Raw genomic sequence first — 20942 nt, forward strand, 5'->3', positions numbered from 1 at the left:
GGAGCACTGGCAAAAGGAGTCTTGAGCCAAACCTTGGTTTCAATGTCCTGTTATTTTTCCTGTTATAGCTGTATTTAGGAATATTTGTGAATGAAAATGGCGACAAAGTTTTCCTTCTCTGCCTTTGAAACTTTGAAAAGTTTACTTCATGGAATGTGGTGTCATTTTCTGATATATTTCAGCATTATTCATGTTAAAAGGTTTGTCCTCTATAGTGGTAAATGCTGTGAGATTGAGATGGAAAAACTAGGTAATTTAATGTGTGCTAATGCTTTTATTCAGGAAGCAGCTTTGATTCACCAAGAGATGTAAAGGAAGTCAATTAGAGACTGTTTAAATGTTGTTTTCCTGTGTAGATCTGTAAAATTCACAGGTTTCTGCTTCTTTTTCAGGTAAAAAACTTGACATTAAAAATAGAGCAAGAAACACAGAAGCGCTGTCTCACTCAAAATGACCTCAAGATGCAAACACAGCAGGTCAACACCTTGAGGATGTCGGAGAAGCAGTTAAAACAGGAGAATAACCACCTTCAGGAAATCAAATTAAGTCTGGAAAAACAAAACAATGAACTCCGCAAGTATGCAAGTTGCTTTATATGTTTTAGTCATATTACTGATTTGAAATATTTTTGGAACAAAAGCTAGGAGCAAAATTTATTTTTAAAAATTGCTGCAAAAAATATGCTGTGCTACAGTGCAAAACCTAATTGTTCTTCAAAATGATTTACAGTGACTCTAAATGTGACTTGCCCTAGTGATTCAGTGATGTATAGGTTTGTATTAAAAGATGTTTGTTATCCTGAAAATCTTAGAAAACACAGCTTAAATATAAGTCTGAAAACTTCAGAGAAACAATTATTTAACTGAAGGTCTAGGTACTTTTTTTAATGATGTAGGACTTCGGTGAAGAGGGAAGTTACTGGAATTATTAGTCTAGGAGAGCTTATCAGAGTTGGAAATGAATACTGCTACAGAGCTATGAAGCATAACCATTGGAAATATCTAGTACTATAGATAACACATCTGTTGGACCTTCAATCAGGAGTTCTTCAAGGTTTTACAAGTAGCATTGGCACCTGATAGGAAGTAAGGAAAGAAAGAATTTTTTTTTTACATAAAAAACTTTCTTGTGAATGAAAAGACCAGATTACCATGTGTATCAGATGAATCTCAATCCTACCTCCTTTACGGCGTTGCGTGTTTTATCTCCCTGTGCTTTGCCTTTCTGTCAGCAAGATGCAGTCAGTCATGTAGAAGGTGGCCATAATGTGGAACACTGGCAGAAGTCTTTTCTGCTACATTTCTGTTGTTATGGAACTGACTTATTTAAATAACAGATGAATTCAAGAAAATATGCGTGTCAAGGAATACAGACATTCACACACTGTGCTCTAGCAAACAAGAGACCTAAAACAACCAGTCAGATCAGTGACATTTTACATGGAAATAAGATTCTGTTGATGGCTGTTTACTTCATCAGTGTCTCTTACCAGTTAAACTTTGTGACACTGTTGTAGTTAGTGTGTTAGCATTAAACTGACTTGTTATTAGTGCAGTATTCTCAGCTGTACAAGTGAAAAAGAGAGCTGGTACCCAGAGGAAGCTTCAGGTTTAATAGCTGATGATATTTAGATCAAAAAATTGCTGGAGATCTCAAGAGTGTGATTGCTGTCTTTTCTGTTTGCTGCTTTGGAATATTTTCGTATCTCTAAAGCATGTTCTTCCTTTCTAGGGAACGTCAAGATGCAGATGGACAAATGAAAGAGCTTCAAGACCAGCTCGAAGCCGAGCAATATTTCTCAGTATGTTTTATGCTGCTTTTTTTTTAATATTAATCTGTTTACTGAGTATGTTAGCTTTTCTTCTTCCCCCTCAGCTATCAGACATTTCACATCTCTAACCCAAAGCTACTTGTTTTTCTTGTGCCTGTCTCCAGTGTTGTCTGCTGCCTTGATCTTGATCAGTGAGCAGCGCAAAAGAGCTTATGTTGAGAAATGTCGCAGCTTTGTAGGGGAGTTCAGAGGGAGGAGTGAAGCAGCTCATTTTTCCACAATGTGAATAATCTTGTGCATGTTTTAAGCCTTTTCCATGCTGTATGGTAGAGAAGAGTCGTATTCTCATGTGATGTGACAATACATGTGCATCTACAGCTCAGAAGGAAATTTTGCATTACGACCAAACTAGGTAGTGATCTGTTGGGAGTTTTTCATTTATTGTGGCAAGGTGCACCAGAATAAATAGGTAGCAGACTTAAAACATCATCACTGGCCTGTGGAGGTCAATTTTTATTAACAGTGCACAGACAGTCACTGCATGAGATGCCAAAAGGCTTCTTTCAATATTAATGGAAAATTAAGATTTCCTTGTGGATTTAGGTGAGTGAGGAGGAGGCCTACCTAAAGTTTTATAGATTAAAATGTTACACATGTTCAAGGAAAGAAAGGGAGAATTGAGGTCAGTTGACTGCTGTAGATGGGCTAGAGAGACAATCTGTGTTGAAATCCCTGCAGTAAGTACACTTAGGGTCATCTGTTACTTGACCTGTAGTCAGTCATTTGAATGGACAGAGCAATATAATGTTTCTTTCATTTTCTTCAGAGTTCTAAATTTATATTGATTCTGTGAAATTTTTGAATTTCAAATTATTTTCTAATTGGTTTTCCCTTATTCCTGTATTTCTTTTTGTTCTTTAACTGTCATATTGGTTTTATGGATTTGTATGATTACAATCTAAACTCCACATGCATAATTACATGAGATAAAGATTTAAAATAGCAGAGAAAAATAAATTAATTATTTTCTCTACTTCTGATATTTCTGATTTTGTACAAAATAATGATTTTCACATTTAGAGTATCTTTAGAAGTATGTATACAAACAAAGAAAATGTAAATATTGCATCTACCCATTCACAAATATATAAATTAAAAAAGGAAAAACAACAAAGTAAAATAACCAAAGCACATTTGTGAATGATGATGATATTTAGACAAGTTTCAAGATGGCATTGCACAATTACACTCTAATTAGTGTGATGAAGGAACTGCATACCATGTCAACTTGTATTAATTTTGTGGATCTTCAAGAGTATAGAAATCACATCATTTTCTTTCCAACTTTAAATTCTAGACTCTTTATAAGACACAAGTTCGAGAACTTAAAGAAGAATGTGAGGAAAAGACCAAAATTTGTAAAGAAATGCAGCAGAAGATACAAGAGTTACAGGATGAGAGGTAGGTTTTGCTGGTTGGACTGCTAATACATAAAAGATCAGGATGGCTTTTTGTTGTTTTCTTTCCTTCCTAACCTACCCATTTTAAAGTTAAAAGTAAATATCAATAATTTGCAGAGATTCCTTGGCTGCTCAGCTAGAGATTACTTTGACAAAAGCAGATTCAGAACAACTTGCCCGTTCCATTGCTGAAGAACAGTACTCTGATTTGGAAAAAGAGAAGATTATGAAAGAGCTGGAGATTAAAGAGATGATGGCGAGGCATAAACAGGAACTTACTGAGAAAGATGCCACCATAGCTTCAGTGAGTTACATGATCTGTAATTTTGGTAGACATTGTACATGAGCTTTATTTGCAGTTTGAGTTATCCATTGCTCTTTGGCAGATTTAGAGATATACAAGTATATCTGATCTTTGGAAAATATTTCTTTCTTATGATTGAAATTCAAGAATCTCTTACTGTGTTTCTTCCATGCATTTCTCTGACCATTCTTTCTTTTGTGCCCCTACCCCTCTTACAGCAAGGCTTCTTTTCCTTATCCTGGTCTCACTCTGCAGCATTTTCTTCTGTCTTGTAATGCTGCTTTGTTTGCCAAATGAGATTTGTTACATGTTCACATATCCTTTGTTTTTTTTTAGTTGGAGGAAGCAAATAGGACACTAACTAGTGATGTGGCTAACCTTGCTAATGAGAAAGAAGAACTAAACAATAAACTGAAGGAGGCACAAGAACGTACGTAATCTCTGAAACAAATGGGATTTAAATTGAAACTAGGTTTGTTCTTTAATAGTACTACATGCATTTGTCATGAGTTTTCATAGATTTTCTTTTAATTATCTTGCTACAGAAATTACAAAGCTTAAAGAAGAAGAAGCAAATGTAGGAAATATTAAAGCACAATTTGAGAAACAGTTGTTGAATGAGAGAACATTAAAAACCCAGGTAAGCAAATATATTCAAATGCATGTAGACACAATGTTCATGAATCAAATAATTTTAATAGAATACTTTGCTTGATCAACTGTTGATATATACCAGTATTGCTTTATTTGTTTTTGCTCTGAAAGAAAATATGTTGGGGTTTTTTCCCCCTTCTTCTAAGTAGACTTTCAGTGTAGTAAAACTGAATCCTTATGATTCATAATAGAGGAACTTCTAATCCAGATGTATTCGACCAGCAGAAGCCTTCATTTCCTTCAAATGATTTGATATGTTACTGGTTTCAATCTTGATTTATTTATCTGATTTTAATCAGATATATATTTATATATAATTTTATATTTCTGATTTTAATCTAAATTGTTTTTTAGAACAAGTGGCATTTTAATACGAAGACATATTTTGAGTCTATGTAGTGAAAATGGAAGGGATTCTTTAAATGAGTGAACGTGCTCACACAGCTAATGCTTGCTTCAAGTAAAAAGGGCATCATTACCTTCTTTTATATTTTGTGTAATACATTGAATTAAAGCAAGCTTGTAATATTGGATTGTAGAGATCTTAATTTATAGTTAGAAGTGCTTGGTTATAGATGGAGAGACGACTTAATTCTTAACAACTTAAATCTATGTATTTATTAGTGTGGTTTTTGTCACTTTTTCTTTCCCATGGGAAGGCTGTGAATAAATTGGCTGAAATCATGAATCGCAAGGGTCCAGTCAAACGTGGAGCTGACACTGATGTACGGCGGAAGGAAAAGGAAAATAGGAAGCTGCATATGGAACTGAAGTCTGAACGAGAAAAGTTAACCCAGATGATGATCAAGTATCAGAAAGAAATAAATGAAATGCAGGCAGTAAGATCCTTTTGTAAATATAAACATTTGAGTATTTTTCTGTAAATTCTTACTATTGATACAGACTTTAAGGTAGCATATCCAGTCTCTATTTTTGAATTTCCCCAACCAGAAGAAATACACAGAATGTATATTGAGATTGGCTAGAAATTCTGCATAGTTTTCTCTGAGTAACCAAATATTGTGATAATAGGAAATCTTGCAATTTATCCCTGCAGCAAATAGCAGAAGAGAGTCAGATACGGATTGAGCTGCAGATGACTCTGGACAGCAAAGACAGTGACATTGAACAGCTTCGCTCCCAGCTGCAGTCACTGCACATTGGGCTGGACAACAGTAGCATAGGCAGTGGGCCTGGAGAGGCTGAGGCAGATGATGGATTCCCTGGTATGTTAATTTTGTTAATATTTTTGCATTAACTAGGTTCATACCAGTGTTTTTCCATAGATACCGGAGTATTAAATTGATGGTCTGAAGATTCTGTGATTCTCATCTTCATCTGTTTCTACTATCTTACCAATCCTTTGACAGTGATCACTTGCTCACCTGCTAACTAAATCTGTCTGTTGTAATACTTCACCTTATATTTATTTAAAGAAATTTTTTAAAAATTCTGTTGTTCTCCATTAGAACTAAATTTTTTTTTCACTTTACTTTGGTGGTTACTTTACAATTATTGTGTGTATGTGATGAAATGTAAAACTAATACTCTCTTTAGAGATTCTATTTTGACTTCTTTTCTACTTTTCCTCCTTTGTGCTTTATGTTTAGTCCATATCACTCAATCCCACACTATGGAATCCATGTCCTTTACCTATCAGCACTCTTCTACCTCTGTCAGTATTGCCACTAAGCCTTCCAGTTCTCGCATGCTTCTTGATTCCGATTCTGACTCTGAGGAAGAGCCTTTGTCTTGTTCCCACAGCCCTACAGAAGTTGATAGCACAGGTGACACTCCTGAGAGCTGTTTGGTTTTGTTCTTATTGTGTTATTTTTTGGTTCAGAACTAACACTATTAATACATAATGAAAGACTCATAAACCAAATTTGGCAGATAACATGCTGCAGTAGCAGTAAACATTGCCATCAAAGACATGAGAAAGTTTGCATGAACAAATAACTGGCCTGTTTTCTCTAAATGTTTGCAAATGCTTGTTGACAGTTACAAACCCACCATTTTTATTGAGTCATTGAATAAATTAGCCTTATGGCTTGTTTTCAAGATAGCTCTACACAGCATCTGCAGCTCTCTGTATGACCCTAAGGTACTGAACACCAAAAGGTCAAATCTTTGTGTTTAAGTGAAGTGTGGAAATATCTAATGGCTCGCATCTAAACATATATAATTTTCTTGTAGAAATTCATTGTCCTGAATATTACATTGTTTTGTCTTAAAAGTATATTATGAGTGATAAGGCTCTGTTTTATTAATTCTATATTCATTTTATGTGACTATACCTACACCTTTTTAACAAAGCTTTTGTTTAGTGTTAATGTTAGAGGTGGGTTTTTTATTGCATTCAAATTTCTCTATTTCACGTGAGATTCCTTTAAAGTATGAATACCTTTCCACTAAAGGTGGTAGGACCTCTTTTGGTATTTTGACATTACTTCATCAAACTACAGTAAAGTATTTCCTCTATTTCCTCTATTTTCCTCATTCTCTGGTTTTTGCTTTGAAGCTTCTAATGAAAGAAAACTTACATACATATGTATTTTTCCTTGTTAGCTGCTGTTGTGGTATGTGCATGGATTTGCTTTGTTCTAAGGTAAAAATCTTAGCTGAGATTTTTTGCTGACATAATTTCAAAATATTTGAGGTAGGATAGTGTCCTAGTGTTGATTAGCATGTATTTTGAGGAGTTTGGAATATTCTGCCCTTTTTCTGATCTGTTAGTATTGAATGGATACCAGAATTGAAGAACGATAATGAGAAGCTGTCCATTTTGTCTAATTTAATCTGTATTCCCAGTTACAGAGAAAAATAAGAAAATAATATTTGAGGAAATACAAGAAATATGGATTTTTTTGCTCTACTTCTGCTTCCTGGATATGGGGTAGACTATTTTTTGTATCAACCTTATGCTTATTACACTTTCTATGAAGTGTAGTTGAAAGGAACAATATAAGGTGGCAGGTATGAGGCAAAGCAAATGTTACAGAACTGTTTCATGTACTTGATATGTTTATTAAAATAGGTCTTCAACAGCATTGCTTGTAGGGCAATAAACATTGAAGACAGTGTGTATCTGTGTATCTTGCTTTAAGTCTCTCTAACACCAAAAGAATTCTATGAATATCTAGTAATTATTTGTTACACGGTGTTAAACATGGGCAGGAACATGCAAATGCCCTCTGATAAGAAGAAAAATAGTTTTTGTAATTTTTGAGTATGTTTCTGCTGGTTCCATGGTTTTGTCTTTATTAATGCTTAACACTTCACTGTTTTTGACTTGGAGGTTCCTCAGCAGTAGTAGAGGTTATCTGTTAGGGTAGGAAACTCATCAGAAAAATATTATTGCAATTAAGTAGTTCCCCTTAATAAAGCATAGGGAGAAGAAACACTTGTGGTACGTGCAGCTACAAAAATAGGGTGGAAGGGTATGTGATCCTGTGTATTACCAAGCACTGGGAAAGTGTGATCCTGTTGAGCTTTTGGTGACTGCTGAAATGCGTGTGTCAAACAACAGCTGAGCTCTCAATACTATGGATAAATCAAACCTGACAAATGTGCCAGTGTAATATAAAATACTGCAAGTGTGTGAAAGGGCAGTTGAATTCAGGCAAGGCCCAAAAGTTAGCCAAAAATTACTTCTTTTGGATCAGAAAGCCTAGGAGATACAGGCAGAATTAGAGAAAAGAAAAATTTAGAGACCAAAAAGTATGAATTAGAATACTAAACTGACATTTCCCCCATATGGGGTATATAGATTATTTGTGGTGGTAATTTGCCTTTTTTTGGTCTTGGATTGAATGTTGTGTGGTCTGTACTAATATCTTTAGGTGCTGTTGTAAAAGGTAATGGTCAATAGACATAAGGCTTTTAAGACATGAAAAAATTACTAAAGGGAATGTGTGTGCTATAATTGCAAGTTCTTTCCCTTCTTCCTCCTACTACTTTGTGATTGCATTGCTGGTTATTGGCTGTATTCAGTGGTTCATTATTTAAAGTATTCCTGAGCATTTACCACGATAAACTTGGCAAGATCTAAACTGTTAAATAGTTCATCTTCTCGTGTTTGCTCTCTTGCTTTATTATTGATGTTCAATAACTTCTAAAATGCACAGTAGTCTCAATTTTTTTTTATCTGTTCTTTAATACATATCTCTTTTTCAGAATCAAGATTGGAAGGCTGGCTATCAATGCCTGTTAGAAATAACACAAAAAAATTTGGATGGGTTAAAAAGGTAAGAAAACTAGATATATTATTTTGTTTCATGCATAAGTTCAACTTTAAACTTACTGTAGGTTTTCAGCTCTTCAGTTTTTCTATGTTTTCTCTCCTTACTTAAATGTATAAAATGTGTTAACTGATATAGTTACATCTGAGAGGAGCAGCTTAAGACAATTGCAATAATTTAAGACACGTCTTTGTAAAGCCAGAGGTGAGAGCAGTCATTCATGATCTTCAGATGTTTTTACATGCCATGAGCATTCCCATCAGTATTACACAGCTGGATTTAGGCAGAGTCTGGAAACAGATGCTCTTGACAATTTCTTTATTTAGGAGTTAAAGACTAAAACCTACTCCTCCTTTTTGTGCAGCCTTCATTTGTTTACTGCTTCTCAGTAACCTCTATGATGAGTCTTTGTCCAAAACGTAACATACATATTTTCATACAAATTTCCTTACTGCTGCCCTACAGTTAATTCTAGGCAAAATACTTCCAGTAGGACATCTTTTAGGTAATGAGCTTTTTACTGAACATTGCTAGCTATTCTGGTAAGTATAATAGTGATCTTTTTAAATATGATCTCTATTAGCTGTGACCTGCACACATGAAATAGGCAGGAGGATAGTTACTCTCTCTACTAGTCCAAGTGTCCAAGTGAAAATTAAATCAATAAAATAGAAAGGAAAAGCTTATATCCTACTTTCTTCCTGACCTTCATTTTTGTTTCTTCATAGATATTTAAATATGTTTTAAAATCAGTTAATCTGATAATATAATTTGATTTATCAGGTAATCAGAATTTTGTTTGTTATGCAATGAATTCCTTGGCATGGACTTAGTACTACCACTGTCCACTTAGGTACCATTTAATCAAATTGTAGAAAAATATTGCTATAACATATGTGCTAGATAATTGTTGTGACATATTTGACATCTGTGATGAGCTGAATTAAAACATGTTTTATCCTTTTTCTCCTAACAGTATGTAATTGTAAGCAGCAAGAAGATCCTGTTCTATGACAGTGAACAAGATAAAGAGCAATCTAATCCCCATATGGTATTGGATATAGAGTAAGTATTGCCATGTGTGTTTCCTTCTTCTGATCTGTAGGTGAACTCTGTTGGAAAGATCTGTGACCAAAGGGCTTTTTGAGGTCTAGTCTGGGAGCACATCACATGGGACATGGCTTTTTTAATCTGAACTGTAGAGCTGGACCCACTGTGGTGCAGAGTGGGGTTTGCTGTAGGCAGTGGTGCAGGAGGAGCAGTGTGGGGCTCAGACTGGTACACTGAGCCCTGGTGTAACTGAAGTGCCCCCCACTAGCTCAGCTAGACCTGCCTCACACACACTTGGGAGCAGAGCATGTAATGAAAACTGTAGCAGAGAAGGTATCATTTTCAGTGTTCATGTATTTTCTCCTACAACATGGAGATATATAATTGCCTTACAGGGGGGTTATATAGGTAATTTATTTTCTTGATAAATGCAGAATGTGGTTATTCAGAGCATGGGGAAAGGATTGTGTTAGAAAGGTGCCAGCAGCCATTAAAGTCACAGGATGATGGTTTCTCGGTGCTTCCACAAATGTAGCTGGATGCTTGTGACTTATTTTTATTTAGAGTTTTTGGGAGTTCATGTGCAGGGTTAAAAGACAGGGCTTTACCAAGTGATTAGAAATCTGTACAAACTTGACAAATCTTTAATGGTTCTAAGCCTTAATGTGGTATGTTATATCCTAACTTAATCTGTCATATTTATAATTGTGGTAACATTAATTTTTGTCCTTATTAAAACAATTTCCTATAGCAAACTCTTCCATGTCCGACCAGTCACTCAGACTGATGTGTACAGAGCAGATGCCAAGGAAATTCCTAGGATATTCCAGGTATTCATTAATAAATTAATGTTTCTAGTGTAATAGACATGGCATTTCAGACATTGACAAAAATACTGTCTAATGAAATATTTACTAAGAAATCATTGAAAAATCATTCCTAGTATACTTCTTCAATCTTTGTACTTAGATAAAGACTCTCAATTTATATTTGCTATCTCAGAGTATTGAGATTATTTTGCTTTCATTCTAGATCCTATATGCTAATGAAGGAGAGAGCAAAAAGGAACAGGAATTTCCTGTGGAGCCCATGGGAGAGAAGTCAAATTACATTTGTCACAAAGGACATGAGTTTATACCTACTCTTTACCACTTCCCAACCAATTGTGAAGCTTGCATGAAGCCCCTGTGGCACATGTTTAAACCTCCTCCTGCTCTGGAATGTCGCCGCTGCCATATCAAATGTCACAAAGATCACATGGATAAAAAGGAAGAGATTATAGCGCCTTGCAAAGGTAAATAGCAAGTATTTAAATATGCAGATAGTGCTGGAGCCACAAGGCATTCTAAGAGATCAGAGGATTCTGGTAATGGTCTGACACCAACTGAACATCAAGGTTGGTTTGTCTTTTGTTAGTACATGGCCATCAGCCCCTTTCCGAGGGTGTCTCCGTGAGGGTCACTCTGCTCTGGGTTCATGGCACGTGGCTGTGGTGTGCATGTGCCTGCTGTGTGTCATCCTCGTGCAGCAGAGCATGGTAGTTGTAAAGGTGCTCACACTGCGTTGTGCTGTGCTGTGGGAAACAACAGCGCTATGGAAGGGGTTACATGTGGTGAAGGTTGCTCCTTGTGACTCAACATTATATAATTTCTTAGTCTCAGTCACACCTCTTTGTCTTCCACTCGAATGTGCATCTTCCACAGTACTAAGCTGTTACTCTCAAAATATAAAGAGGGGGCACTGTCAGCAGCCATGAAACCTACTGGTACATTTTACTTTTGACCCCTCTGCTGATTTCTCTGCTTCAAGTATGAGAGTATCCTAATCTGACAGCTAATTTTTGATGTGGAGCCATGTTTAGAATAATAATAATATTCATTTTTATTTTTAAAATCTTATTACAGTGTACTATGATATTTCTACGGCGAAGAATCTACTACTGTTAGCTAATTCTACAGAAGAACAGCAAAAATGGGTGAGCCGACTGGTGAAAAAAATACCCAAGAAGCCTCCAGCACCAGACCCCTTTGCTCGATCTTCTCCCAGAACTTCCATGAAGGTACAGCCAAACCAGTCCATCAGACGACCAAGTCGACAGCTTCCTCCAAACAAACCAAGGTGACACAAGAGTTGCTATTTAATTTATTGTTCTAAATGTTTTACTGCAATTGGTTTCAATTTCTTATTCAGGGTAGAAGGGCTCATGCTAATGTCTCATGATCCCTAAAAGAACAGCCTAATCAGATTCTTCTGATTGGGTAAAAATTGTCCATGTAAAAATTGTTAGTTTACTGCTGATCTCTTCAAAGGAGCAGAATCCTATGTGCTGTGCTGTGGAAGTTGATAGCATTCTGCAGGTAGCATTTATATGATTGTGCAGGGCAGTTTGTGGCTTTTTTTCAGTTTGCTTTTTTCATCACCTGCAGTACTAGTTTATATTTTTTTCTGTCAGTTCCCAGTGCTGGCAGCCTGTGAAAAGGTTGGTCTCACTTATTTTGTTCATTGCAGTGTTCCAGTTAAGCAAAGGCTGAACATTTTTCCCCAGAGAGGTAATTGGGCAGTGCCTAGACAGGATTGCTGTCCTTTGTTCTGTGACCAGACTGGCACCAGTATCTCAGGTGGCTGGGTGAGACCTGGGCTGGGTGTGTGGCCAGAGTTACAGTTGTGAATGCAGGGAAGCACACTTGCTGTGATGCTGCTATTACCACAAAACATCCTTATGCTATAAAGCATAAGGATCTTAAACAGATACTGGTGTTTTAATGGGTGGAAATGCATAGTGGAAGGACTTAGAGTAATTTAATTCCACTTCCCTCCCAACCTTCATACAGTCTAATTTTTGGTGATTTAATTTACATATTTTAAAGAGAATCAGACCTCATAATTTGGATTTTAAATTAATAGACTTATTATAATCATGAAGGAAAAAAGGGACCAATTATTGAAGAGTTTCTTTGTGCAAAAGAACTTTTTAGGGACCAATTATTGAAGAGTTTCTTTGTGCAAAAATAAAATATCAGTGATAGGACTGAAAGCATGAATCAGGAAAACATTCATGACAATTTGGGGGACAAGTAGATCACTTCTCCATACTGTTTACAGTCTAACTTAGTGGTATTGCTCTGTTTCTTGCTGTTAACATATAAAGGTATATGATAAATTCTGATTTTTTTCAATAGCTATTTTTAGGTGTTCTGCAAATAATTATTTTTCTTCCAGTACCCTTTTTTCAGTCTTGAACTTTGGTACAAAATGCTTTCATAGCATAGTATTTACCATTCTATACTGGGGGAAAAGGAGGGGGGTGAGTGTTTTTGTGTGTAAAGCATGTAATTCTTCAGTTTAAGTTTCCAAGTGAGCCTCACAAATGTACCTAACAGAAGAAAAGTGTAGTTCTGTGAGGTCATGTCACCTATTACCAGAATAATGCAGGTCTGTCAAACCAGTGGAAATTTGTATGGATTTAAACACCTTTAATTAGAAACCACATACTCATAAATAACTGTAATTGCTATGGTAAATTTATATCTCAGTGTGGCTTCTATGAGACTTTTGTGCAAGGGCTTACCATATGAAATAATTAATTTTCCTTTATGAACTTTATGAAGAATGGAGATGTAGTTGCCAGTTAAATCTAGGGCAGTGGGCCCTGGCAGCCAGGTAGGTTCTGGGACTGCACCAAGAGGAGCACCAAGAGGAGCACAGCTGGATGGCTGAGGGAAGAGATTATACCCCTCTGGCCACTCCATAGTCTGCAGCACAACCCTGCCTCCACCTTTGAGCCCCCAGATTCAGCCAGACCTCAGCACACTGGGGAAGGAGCAAGCAGAGACCACCAGGATGGTCAGAGCAGAGGCCTGAGGGAGCTGGGCTTGTTGAGCCTGGATGATGGACATGCCCAGGGGCTCCTATAGCAGCCTCTGGGGAGGGCATCCAGGAGACAGAGCCAGGCTCATCAGTGCTGCATGGTGAGAAACAAGGGGCTCCCCTGAACCAGGAGACACTCCAGCTGGAGAGAAGGAAAAGCCAATGCAGAGAGGGAGGCCAGTGAGGCTGGACAGGCTCCATCCCTGGAGGCTCTCAACACCTGACAGGACAAGGCCTTGAGCATCCTGGGCTGGTTTTATATCTGACCCTGCTTGGAGCAGGTTCCTTCCAAGCTGCCTGGTCCTAAAAATGGTGTCCCTGCTAGGAATTTCACACAACCACAATGATGGCTTTCATGGCTGTTTTTCTTCGTGAGGATTTAAGAAAGGGCAAACCAGTTTTTCATACAGACCATATAATTTCTGCTCAGCCATTTGGTTGGGTCATGCCAAATGGATAATTCCAAATTGGAAAAAAAAACCAACTTTCATGTATTTTGATTCTTATGAATTTAAGTGTAATAGCTATAGTTCATGTAGCAAATGAATATTGAGCCTTTTCAGGGCTATATCACATTTAAAGGCTTAAATAGTTTAAAGCCTGAAAATACTAATTCCCCTGAAACCCATTTTGTTTAGAACATGTGATTAACTGTATTAAACAACGTAACATGTTTATATTGATGCTCTCTTAGGGTAAGGTTTCCATGCCTGCATCCTGTGCTTGGCATACAACTCTGATTAGGATCCTTCAGCTCACTGGAGAGATGACTAGGCTGTGTTTCATTTGTTGTAGCTATAGCAGTTGAAAAGTTAGTACTTAAGATATTAGAACAGAAAGAGATGAGTGCTTCTAGACAATGATTCACCTCATCCCAAAAATAAATGCCTCAGATAAGTAAAATGACTCATTTGCTGACAGGGTTTGCCTTGCTTGCCTTCTTTGTTCTATGGTGACCATACAAGGAGCACAGACAGTGAGGCCTAGACAACAAGTTGATAAATCCTCTTTTTTGGCATTGCTTAACTTTAAATAACAAGCTACAGAATAGCTTCACAGTGTAATCACCCTGTTTTGGGATACAGTAAAATCCTGCTATGTTTGTTTGTAAGTTCAGATGAACTATCTTATTCAGTGTTCTTTTCAGCACTCAAAATTACTTGATTTTATTGGAAAAATTGTTAGGTTTGCCTTATTGTCTGGAAGGGGATAGCAGAAGAGCATAAAACCACCTTAGTCAGCAAAAACAACAACAAAACAGAAAGCAGATAATTTTATAAAAGGTACATGTTGGTCTTTCCTACTGGAATTCTAGGGGAAAAATCAATATGGTAAGAGTTCTGTATTGACTAGAATTATTTTTGAGATGGATCTGCAATGAATGCAATATTCATAACTTTCATGAACACTAACTGAATCTTCATAGTCGTGATAGGCAAAGGAACAAACCCACCTACCTTAAACAGTCTTTCAGTTAAAAAGGTTTAGTGATAGCAAAAGGAATTTTCAAGTCTTTTATAGAAGTGTGACACTCATTAAACATCAAACCCTCCTGTTGCAGATTACTTGATCTGGCATTTAAGGACTGGGATTGGTCCTTTGATGATGTTGATGATATTGATGGTGATGATGATGATGACGATGTTTTTGATTTCTGAAGAAGTATAAGGGGTAAATCTAAATAGAGAGGAATGGATTTGTTTGCCTTTGAATACAGCATGCTATGTTGGATTTTGTTTCTCAAAGCAGAGAAAATACAAGATCTCATTTTAAAATTTTAAATAGAAAAATGAGATTCTGTTCATCATATTGAACTTTTAGAGGAGTCATTTTCATTAAAACAAAGTTGTTGCCTTTGCCAGTGTTTTTATTTTTCTAATTTTAGATTTTTTTTTCAAAATTCATGTCTGCCTGCCTGAAAAAAAACCCAAAACTGCTGTTTTCAGGGTCCTTGCTCATCTCTAATGCTAATACTGGGAACCTCAGCATTGAATATTTGAAGGATAAAAGGGAGATGGTAGCAGTTGGATGTTTAGCTGAAGTAGACTTGGTATTTACTTTTCATTTCTAAGCTTTGAATATAAACTGGTCTATGGCTAGCAGACATGAAATCACTGGAGTTCTGCATTTTGCTTTTCTACCTCTGTTCTGAAGTGGATTTGACTTGGCTTTCCTTTGCAGTGCTGTGCTTTCTGGGTACCTAACCAGACATTTGGCAACTATGTAAAAAGATGGGTTTGCAGCTTCTGTGGTGTGGTTTCCTTGAGTGCTTTAGAAACATCCCGCTGTTGCAGTGATCTGATTTGTCCCATGGCTTAATTCTGGATGTATTGCAAATAGCTTTACCTTTTTTATAGGCCTCAGGATCTGATCATTTCACACATTGATGCAATCTTATATTTACACAGAAAAAACCTAAATGTTAAATGCCTAAGAATTGTTTTAAAGAGTATGTGAGGTATGTCTCAGCTGTATAACAGTGGCACTAGGGCTGCTCCTCTGCTGTGTGCTCTGGGAACTGAGGAACCAGCTCTGGCAGAACTTAACTGGCTTAGTGTTCACAGTAATGAGCATTATGTTAATTAAATATTCTGCATCTTTGTGTATTAAAAGCTTACTGATCACTAATCCTTTAGAAGTAACTATTACACTGTGCATATTGTACTTTACCCTCATGTATTGCAAGGGGGTTTAATTGATTTGGGATTACAGTGTGTAAGGATGTGCTATACTGGAGTAATGTTGCTGTTGGATGCAGAGGAAAGGCGCTTCTCACAAGTACAGTGATGAACCCATCTTAAAGGAAGACTTTGAAGAAGTATATTTTTGTCAGATTTATATTTGTTGCACTTACTGACCAAACTTCCTGCTTCTTTTTCAGCTAACTGCTTTCCGTGAATGCAGACACAGTCAAGGTGATAATTTTCTTCCCATTACAGCAAGACTGAAACATATCCCAAAATATATTAAAAATATATATTTTCCTGAGAGATTGTGCTATATATATCAGAGGTTTACATTTTTGCTGCAATATAAATTACTAATCTCTGAGGGTTTTCCTGTATTCTCCCAAGTGACTGATCAGTTGAGGAATGGTTGGTAAATAGTCAAAGGATATGTTAGGTAACCTTTTAAGCTCTGTTCCACAAAAGCTTTCTTGGCAAGACACATACACTACATTTCATAAAAGGATCGAGAGGAATGAGTATTGCAATGGAAGAAACTGACTTTTCAGCTTTGGTAAAGATGCCACCAGCATGTCTGCACGTAGAACCGGAGGAGGATCCACCACAGTGATAGAGACTGCATCTGTGAGAAGTGACCATTAAACTGTGTAAATATATTGTACTGTAATACTGCAAGAGGGGTTTAAAAATCTTTCCACTTTATTTTTTTATGCTTATTAATCAGATACCGTTACTTATTGCAGTTGCAACTATGCACTTGTATAAAGCCATAATGTTGAAGTTTATATCATTCATACACATCTATCAGAAGCTGCATGTCAGTGTTCAGCAGCTAGTATAGGTTTGAAGTATATACTAGTTTCAGCTACATCATCATGGGCAGTCCCCTTGTACCTGTCTAATTGCCTTAATTTAAATTTTTTTCAAGTTTTTTTTGCCCATCCTTTCTATTTAAGGAAAAAGAAAGTTTACCAGCTCTTAGGATGCAGTTTTGCTTTGTGGCAGAAAAAATAGTGCACTATTTTTACACCTATTAAGTATATCAGTGTCAATCTATTTTGAATGTATATCAACTGGTTTTAAGGGTGGAGAAGTGTTGGTTACAGAAACAATGTCTGAGAGCATGGGATTTACCAGACCATTTGCTTGTACATGTAACTGCTCATCCAGCCCTTTTTACAAACCTCAGTACTCCTTATTGACTTATATTAACCCTCATTAAGTGCTATGAAACTTCATTTTGCCTTGTTTTTGCATACTCTCCTAGATGTGTTTTTTTTTTTTTTATTTCTGGAAAATAAAAGAATCTGTGACTATTTTTACATTTCACAACACAGTATCTGAGGACTGTCACAAACTTTAAGAAAAGTGAAACATACTGTAGATGTATTTTAAAGTTTTAATCTGGTTCTCTAGCACATAGCTGTAGGCATAGATAAAAAATTCAGTAGTGTGTTTTGAGAACTGATAGCTGGGAAGAAAGGGCCTCAGAGGCACTTATTCTGACTTTTTTTTAACTTGGAGTTGTACAAAAAATATAATATATATGGGCTCATTCATGATGTGTTCATAATTATCCCAGAAAATGCATGTTTTTTACAACTACAGTATGTGATGTTAAACATATTGACAGTAAAAAATGTAGTCTCCTATTTGGTCTCTTTATATATATATAAATATATATATATATTTAGAATATATATATATATATATAAAATATTGTGTGGGAGTGCAGTAATTTAAAATATGATCTAACACTTCAATGAAGGAGGACATTTCACTTTAAAATTTTGTTTGTTTGTTTTTGTTTTTAAAGAGTGTTGAAATGTTTGGAAGGATAGGACCATGTTTTATTTAACACTATCATGAAAAGTGGACTTGGAAACACTGAAATACTGAAAATTAATAAATATATTTACATTTTGTAACCTCTACTACAGTTCAGCTTAACAAAGCAAGAATGTATTCAGTCTTCTATTTATGTGCTCACAAAGTAAAATGTTGTTTGTGAGTTCTTAAATTCAAAACTAAAACTTTCATATCATTTCTGTTAGGTATTATAACCCAGATACAGCTACGGTGGTTTTTCCCTGCTTATTTTGATTTACAGAAGTACGGTATATTTTTAGATAATGCAGATTTGCATAGAGTACAACATTAAAAATGTATACAGTAAAACTGTTTCCATTCACTGAATGCATAAATATTTTATATATATATATAAAAAAATGTTACATTGTGGGAAGTTCTATCCTTTTCTGAATTGGAGAATATTATATATATATATATATATTTTTAAATAAACTATTTGAGTAAGGTAAAATAGTTCCTGAACTTGAGAAGCTGGTAATTAATTGAAATATTTAAATCTAAAGATAACTACTGCAGCAGATATGGGAAAGGCAAGGGCTGCTCCAAAGGCAGCCCAGCAAAGGCTGTGTGTTTGGAGAAAGAGCAGATTCCAGGGAGCTGTTTGGCACCTCCTCCACTGCTGGGGCTGGATCCTTTGCACTTTCTTTCCCTGGCTTGCCCTCATTTACTGTGAGTCCACGGGGCGCTGCTGAGCCTGACATTTTAGGAGATGTACTATATGATAGTATTGCTAGTCGCAGTGTGTGAATTCCATGCTTGTACAAGCAGTCCTTAGCTGTACGGACAGCAGGCTGTGCTGAGATGGAGTCAGGGAGCAGTGCAGGAGCACTGGGCTCCTGTGCTCTGCCCAGAGCAGAGCTCACTTAGCACAGCTTCCTCAAGGCCCCTGGGCTGAGCTGCACAAACCTCACTTTGTACCCAGCACACAGAAAGAAGGCAGAGCTGCTCTTCTGTTCTTCCCCCTTATCCTGCTGTGAAATGCAAACACCTCTTTAATGCTAGTTCCTGGAGTTTTGTGTTGTTTCCTTATTGTCTAGTGGTGACCTTTTAATATTTTTGAGAGAAGGGCATATTCATGAAGTAAGGAGTATTTGACTTGAAAGTCACGGATGTTTTAACATTTTCTTTTTTTTACAGTCTTGTCCTAAGCAAACAGGGCATTTTTATGGCCTGAATGACTTACCTATAGAAAATTCTCTCATTGCAAGTCCTTTTGTCTCACAAGCGTAAAGAAGTGGTATAGCCAAGCTGCAGATTAATCTTCTGGAAAACCAGAGGTCAGACTTGGAGCCAGAAGCTCAAGGCACTTGTACAGAAATTGCTCCTTAGTTCCCAGACCCAAGAACTCACCAGAACAGAAGGACAGGCACATCCCACTGAAGTTACCTTGTCAGGTGTCAGAAAGACCTTTCTGCAGTGAGATTTCCACTTCTGTCCTAGTTGTGTGCTGCAATTCCCTACCTCTTGTGGTCCCTGCCAAAGTGCAGCTCCTCCAGCACTGCCAGCAACCCAGCACCAGGTCTGCTTCTAACTAGAGGAAAACTGTGGTGGTTCTTGTGCTTCTGAGCATGGCTGATGCTGTAACCAAAAACATGACACAGAATCACAGTAGGATGTAGGACTTGGAAACATGCAGGAGGCTCAAGATCTTAGCAGTGGCAGGGGCCAAATTTAAAACATCACTGAAATTTCACTTACTTTCTCTTACTGCCTCTTGAAAACACTGAACCTCCTACATTTTGGCAGGCATTCAGTGACTCTCTGAAGGCACCAAGGCCAGGAAAGCTGCCACTGAAATGATGGGCTTTTTCTCTTTAGTTTCTTGTTTGTTTCTAATGTCAAGTGATCATTAGAAATTTGAGCCTTTCTGTTTGTAATCTTACAATGTATTAATTTCCCATCTAACTTTGAGAGAATCATCCTTAAAAAAGAATGGGCCAAAATATCTTTTGGTCCCAAGTGCCTTTACCCATCGTGTGCTTGTGAGGTTGTATATGAGATGCTGCTGTGAAAAGTGGGAGCTTATATGAAAGCAAACTTCTTACCTGCATTGCTCATACAAACCCTTAATCACCTCCTTATTCTGTTTTTGAGGTGGAAGAACAAGGTCCAGTTCAGTAAACTGGAGTATTTCAGTCTCCTCCACGTTCCTGGGCAGTTTGCCTTGACATTCATGTTACAATAATGATTAATTTATTTTCTCATGTAATCACAGAATACATCAAGTTGGAAGGGACCTATAAGGATCATCGAGTCCAACTCTCTGCTCCTCACAGAACTATGTAAAACTAAACCATATGACTAAAAGCATGATCTAGACACTCCTTGACCTCTGACAGGCTTGGTGCCTTTCTCAGTGCATTACATTTTTTTACAAATAATCATCTCTGCACATAGTACACTTTAAATTGAAAACATTTCTTATTTTTTAAGATAATCTTCTGAATCATTTAGGGTTCTATCAGAATCCCAAGGATCACAGAGTTTGCCTGCTGCTTTGAAGTACCCTTCATGAGGGTGGGAAGGATTCTTCTTTCTAATCTCCATAAAAGATATTGATGGAGTGGTTCTGAAAATACAATTTGTGTTCGATGTTGAAGTTGCCTAAAAATTGGACAGGTGTACATGCTCAGACATTCTCATCTGAGAAACTGGACAAGTCTACTGCAATGTGTGTGGCAGAGAAGAACACTCAAAACACATCCAGCCTAGTTCTCCTCAGAAACTACTGCAGTGAATGGAAGAGCTGTAGCTGTAGAAACATAGCTCCTAAGAAGTGGGGATGTAGAGAACATAATGTATTGGCACAGGGATGCTAATTACCAGGTCTTATTAATGAAAATTGGGGTGTGGAATCTTTGCCACTTGATAGGCAGGAAGCAGTGTTTTTTAAAGGTAAGAAAGCCACATTACTACTCAATATTGCAAGGGTGAAGCCTTGGATTTGACTGCAGCTGCTTTTGCTCCAATAATCTTGTAGAAGGTGCAAGATGAAAGTGAGCTTTCAAAATGAAAGTCATGGTGAAAGGTCACAAA

General features: G+C 36.8%; 1 protein-coding gene across 2 annotated transcripts in view; it reads left to right on the forward strand.

Annotated features, from left to right (window-relative positions):
- The window catches only part of ROCK2 (Rho associated coiled-coil containing protein kinase 2), a 98444-nt gene extending 77545 nt beyond the window's left edge, over positions 1-20899 (forward strand). For both annotated transcript variants that reach the window (XM_058019536.1, XM_058019537.1), the window contains 14 exons: positions 393-577; positions 1732-1801; positions 3129-3232; positions 3349-3535; positions 3872-3965; positions 4081-4175; positions 4849-5028; positions 5247-5415; positions 8366-8436; positions 9407-9495; positions 10232-10310; positions 10513-10774; positions 11385-11598; positions 16229-20899. In XM_058019536.1, coding sequence (XP_057875519.1) covers positions 393-577; positions 1732-1801; positions 3129-3232; positions 3349-3535; positions 3872-3965; positions 4081-4175; positions 4849-5028; positions 5247-5415; positions 8366-8436; positions 9407-9495; positions 10232-10310; positions 10513-10774; positions 11385-11598; positions 16229-16232 — 1803 coding nt within the window. In that variant the 3' untranslated portion in view covers positions 16233-20899. The remainder of the gene's footprint in view (positions 1-392; positions 578-1731; positions 1802-3128; positions 3233-3348; positions 3536-3871; positions 3966-4080; positions 4176-4848; positions 5029-5246; positions 5416-8365; positions 8437-9406; positions 9496-10231; positions 10311-10512; positions 10775-11384; positions 11599-16228) is intronic.
- The last annotated feature ends 43 nt before the right edge of the window (positions 20900-20942 follow it).

Source organism: Melospiza georgiana, chromosome 3 (assembly GCF_028018845.1).
Source record: "Melospiza georgiana isolate bMelGeo1 chromosome 3, bMelGeo1.pri, whole genome shotgun sequence".
Classification (NCBI taxonomy): domain Eukaryota; kingdom Metazoa; phylum Chordata; class Aves; order Passeriformes; family Passerellidae; genus Melospiza; species Melospiza georgiana.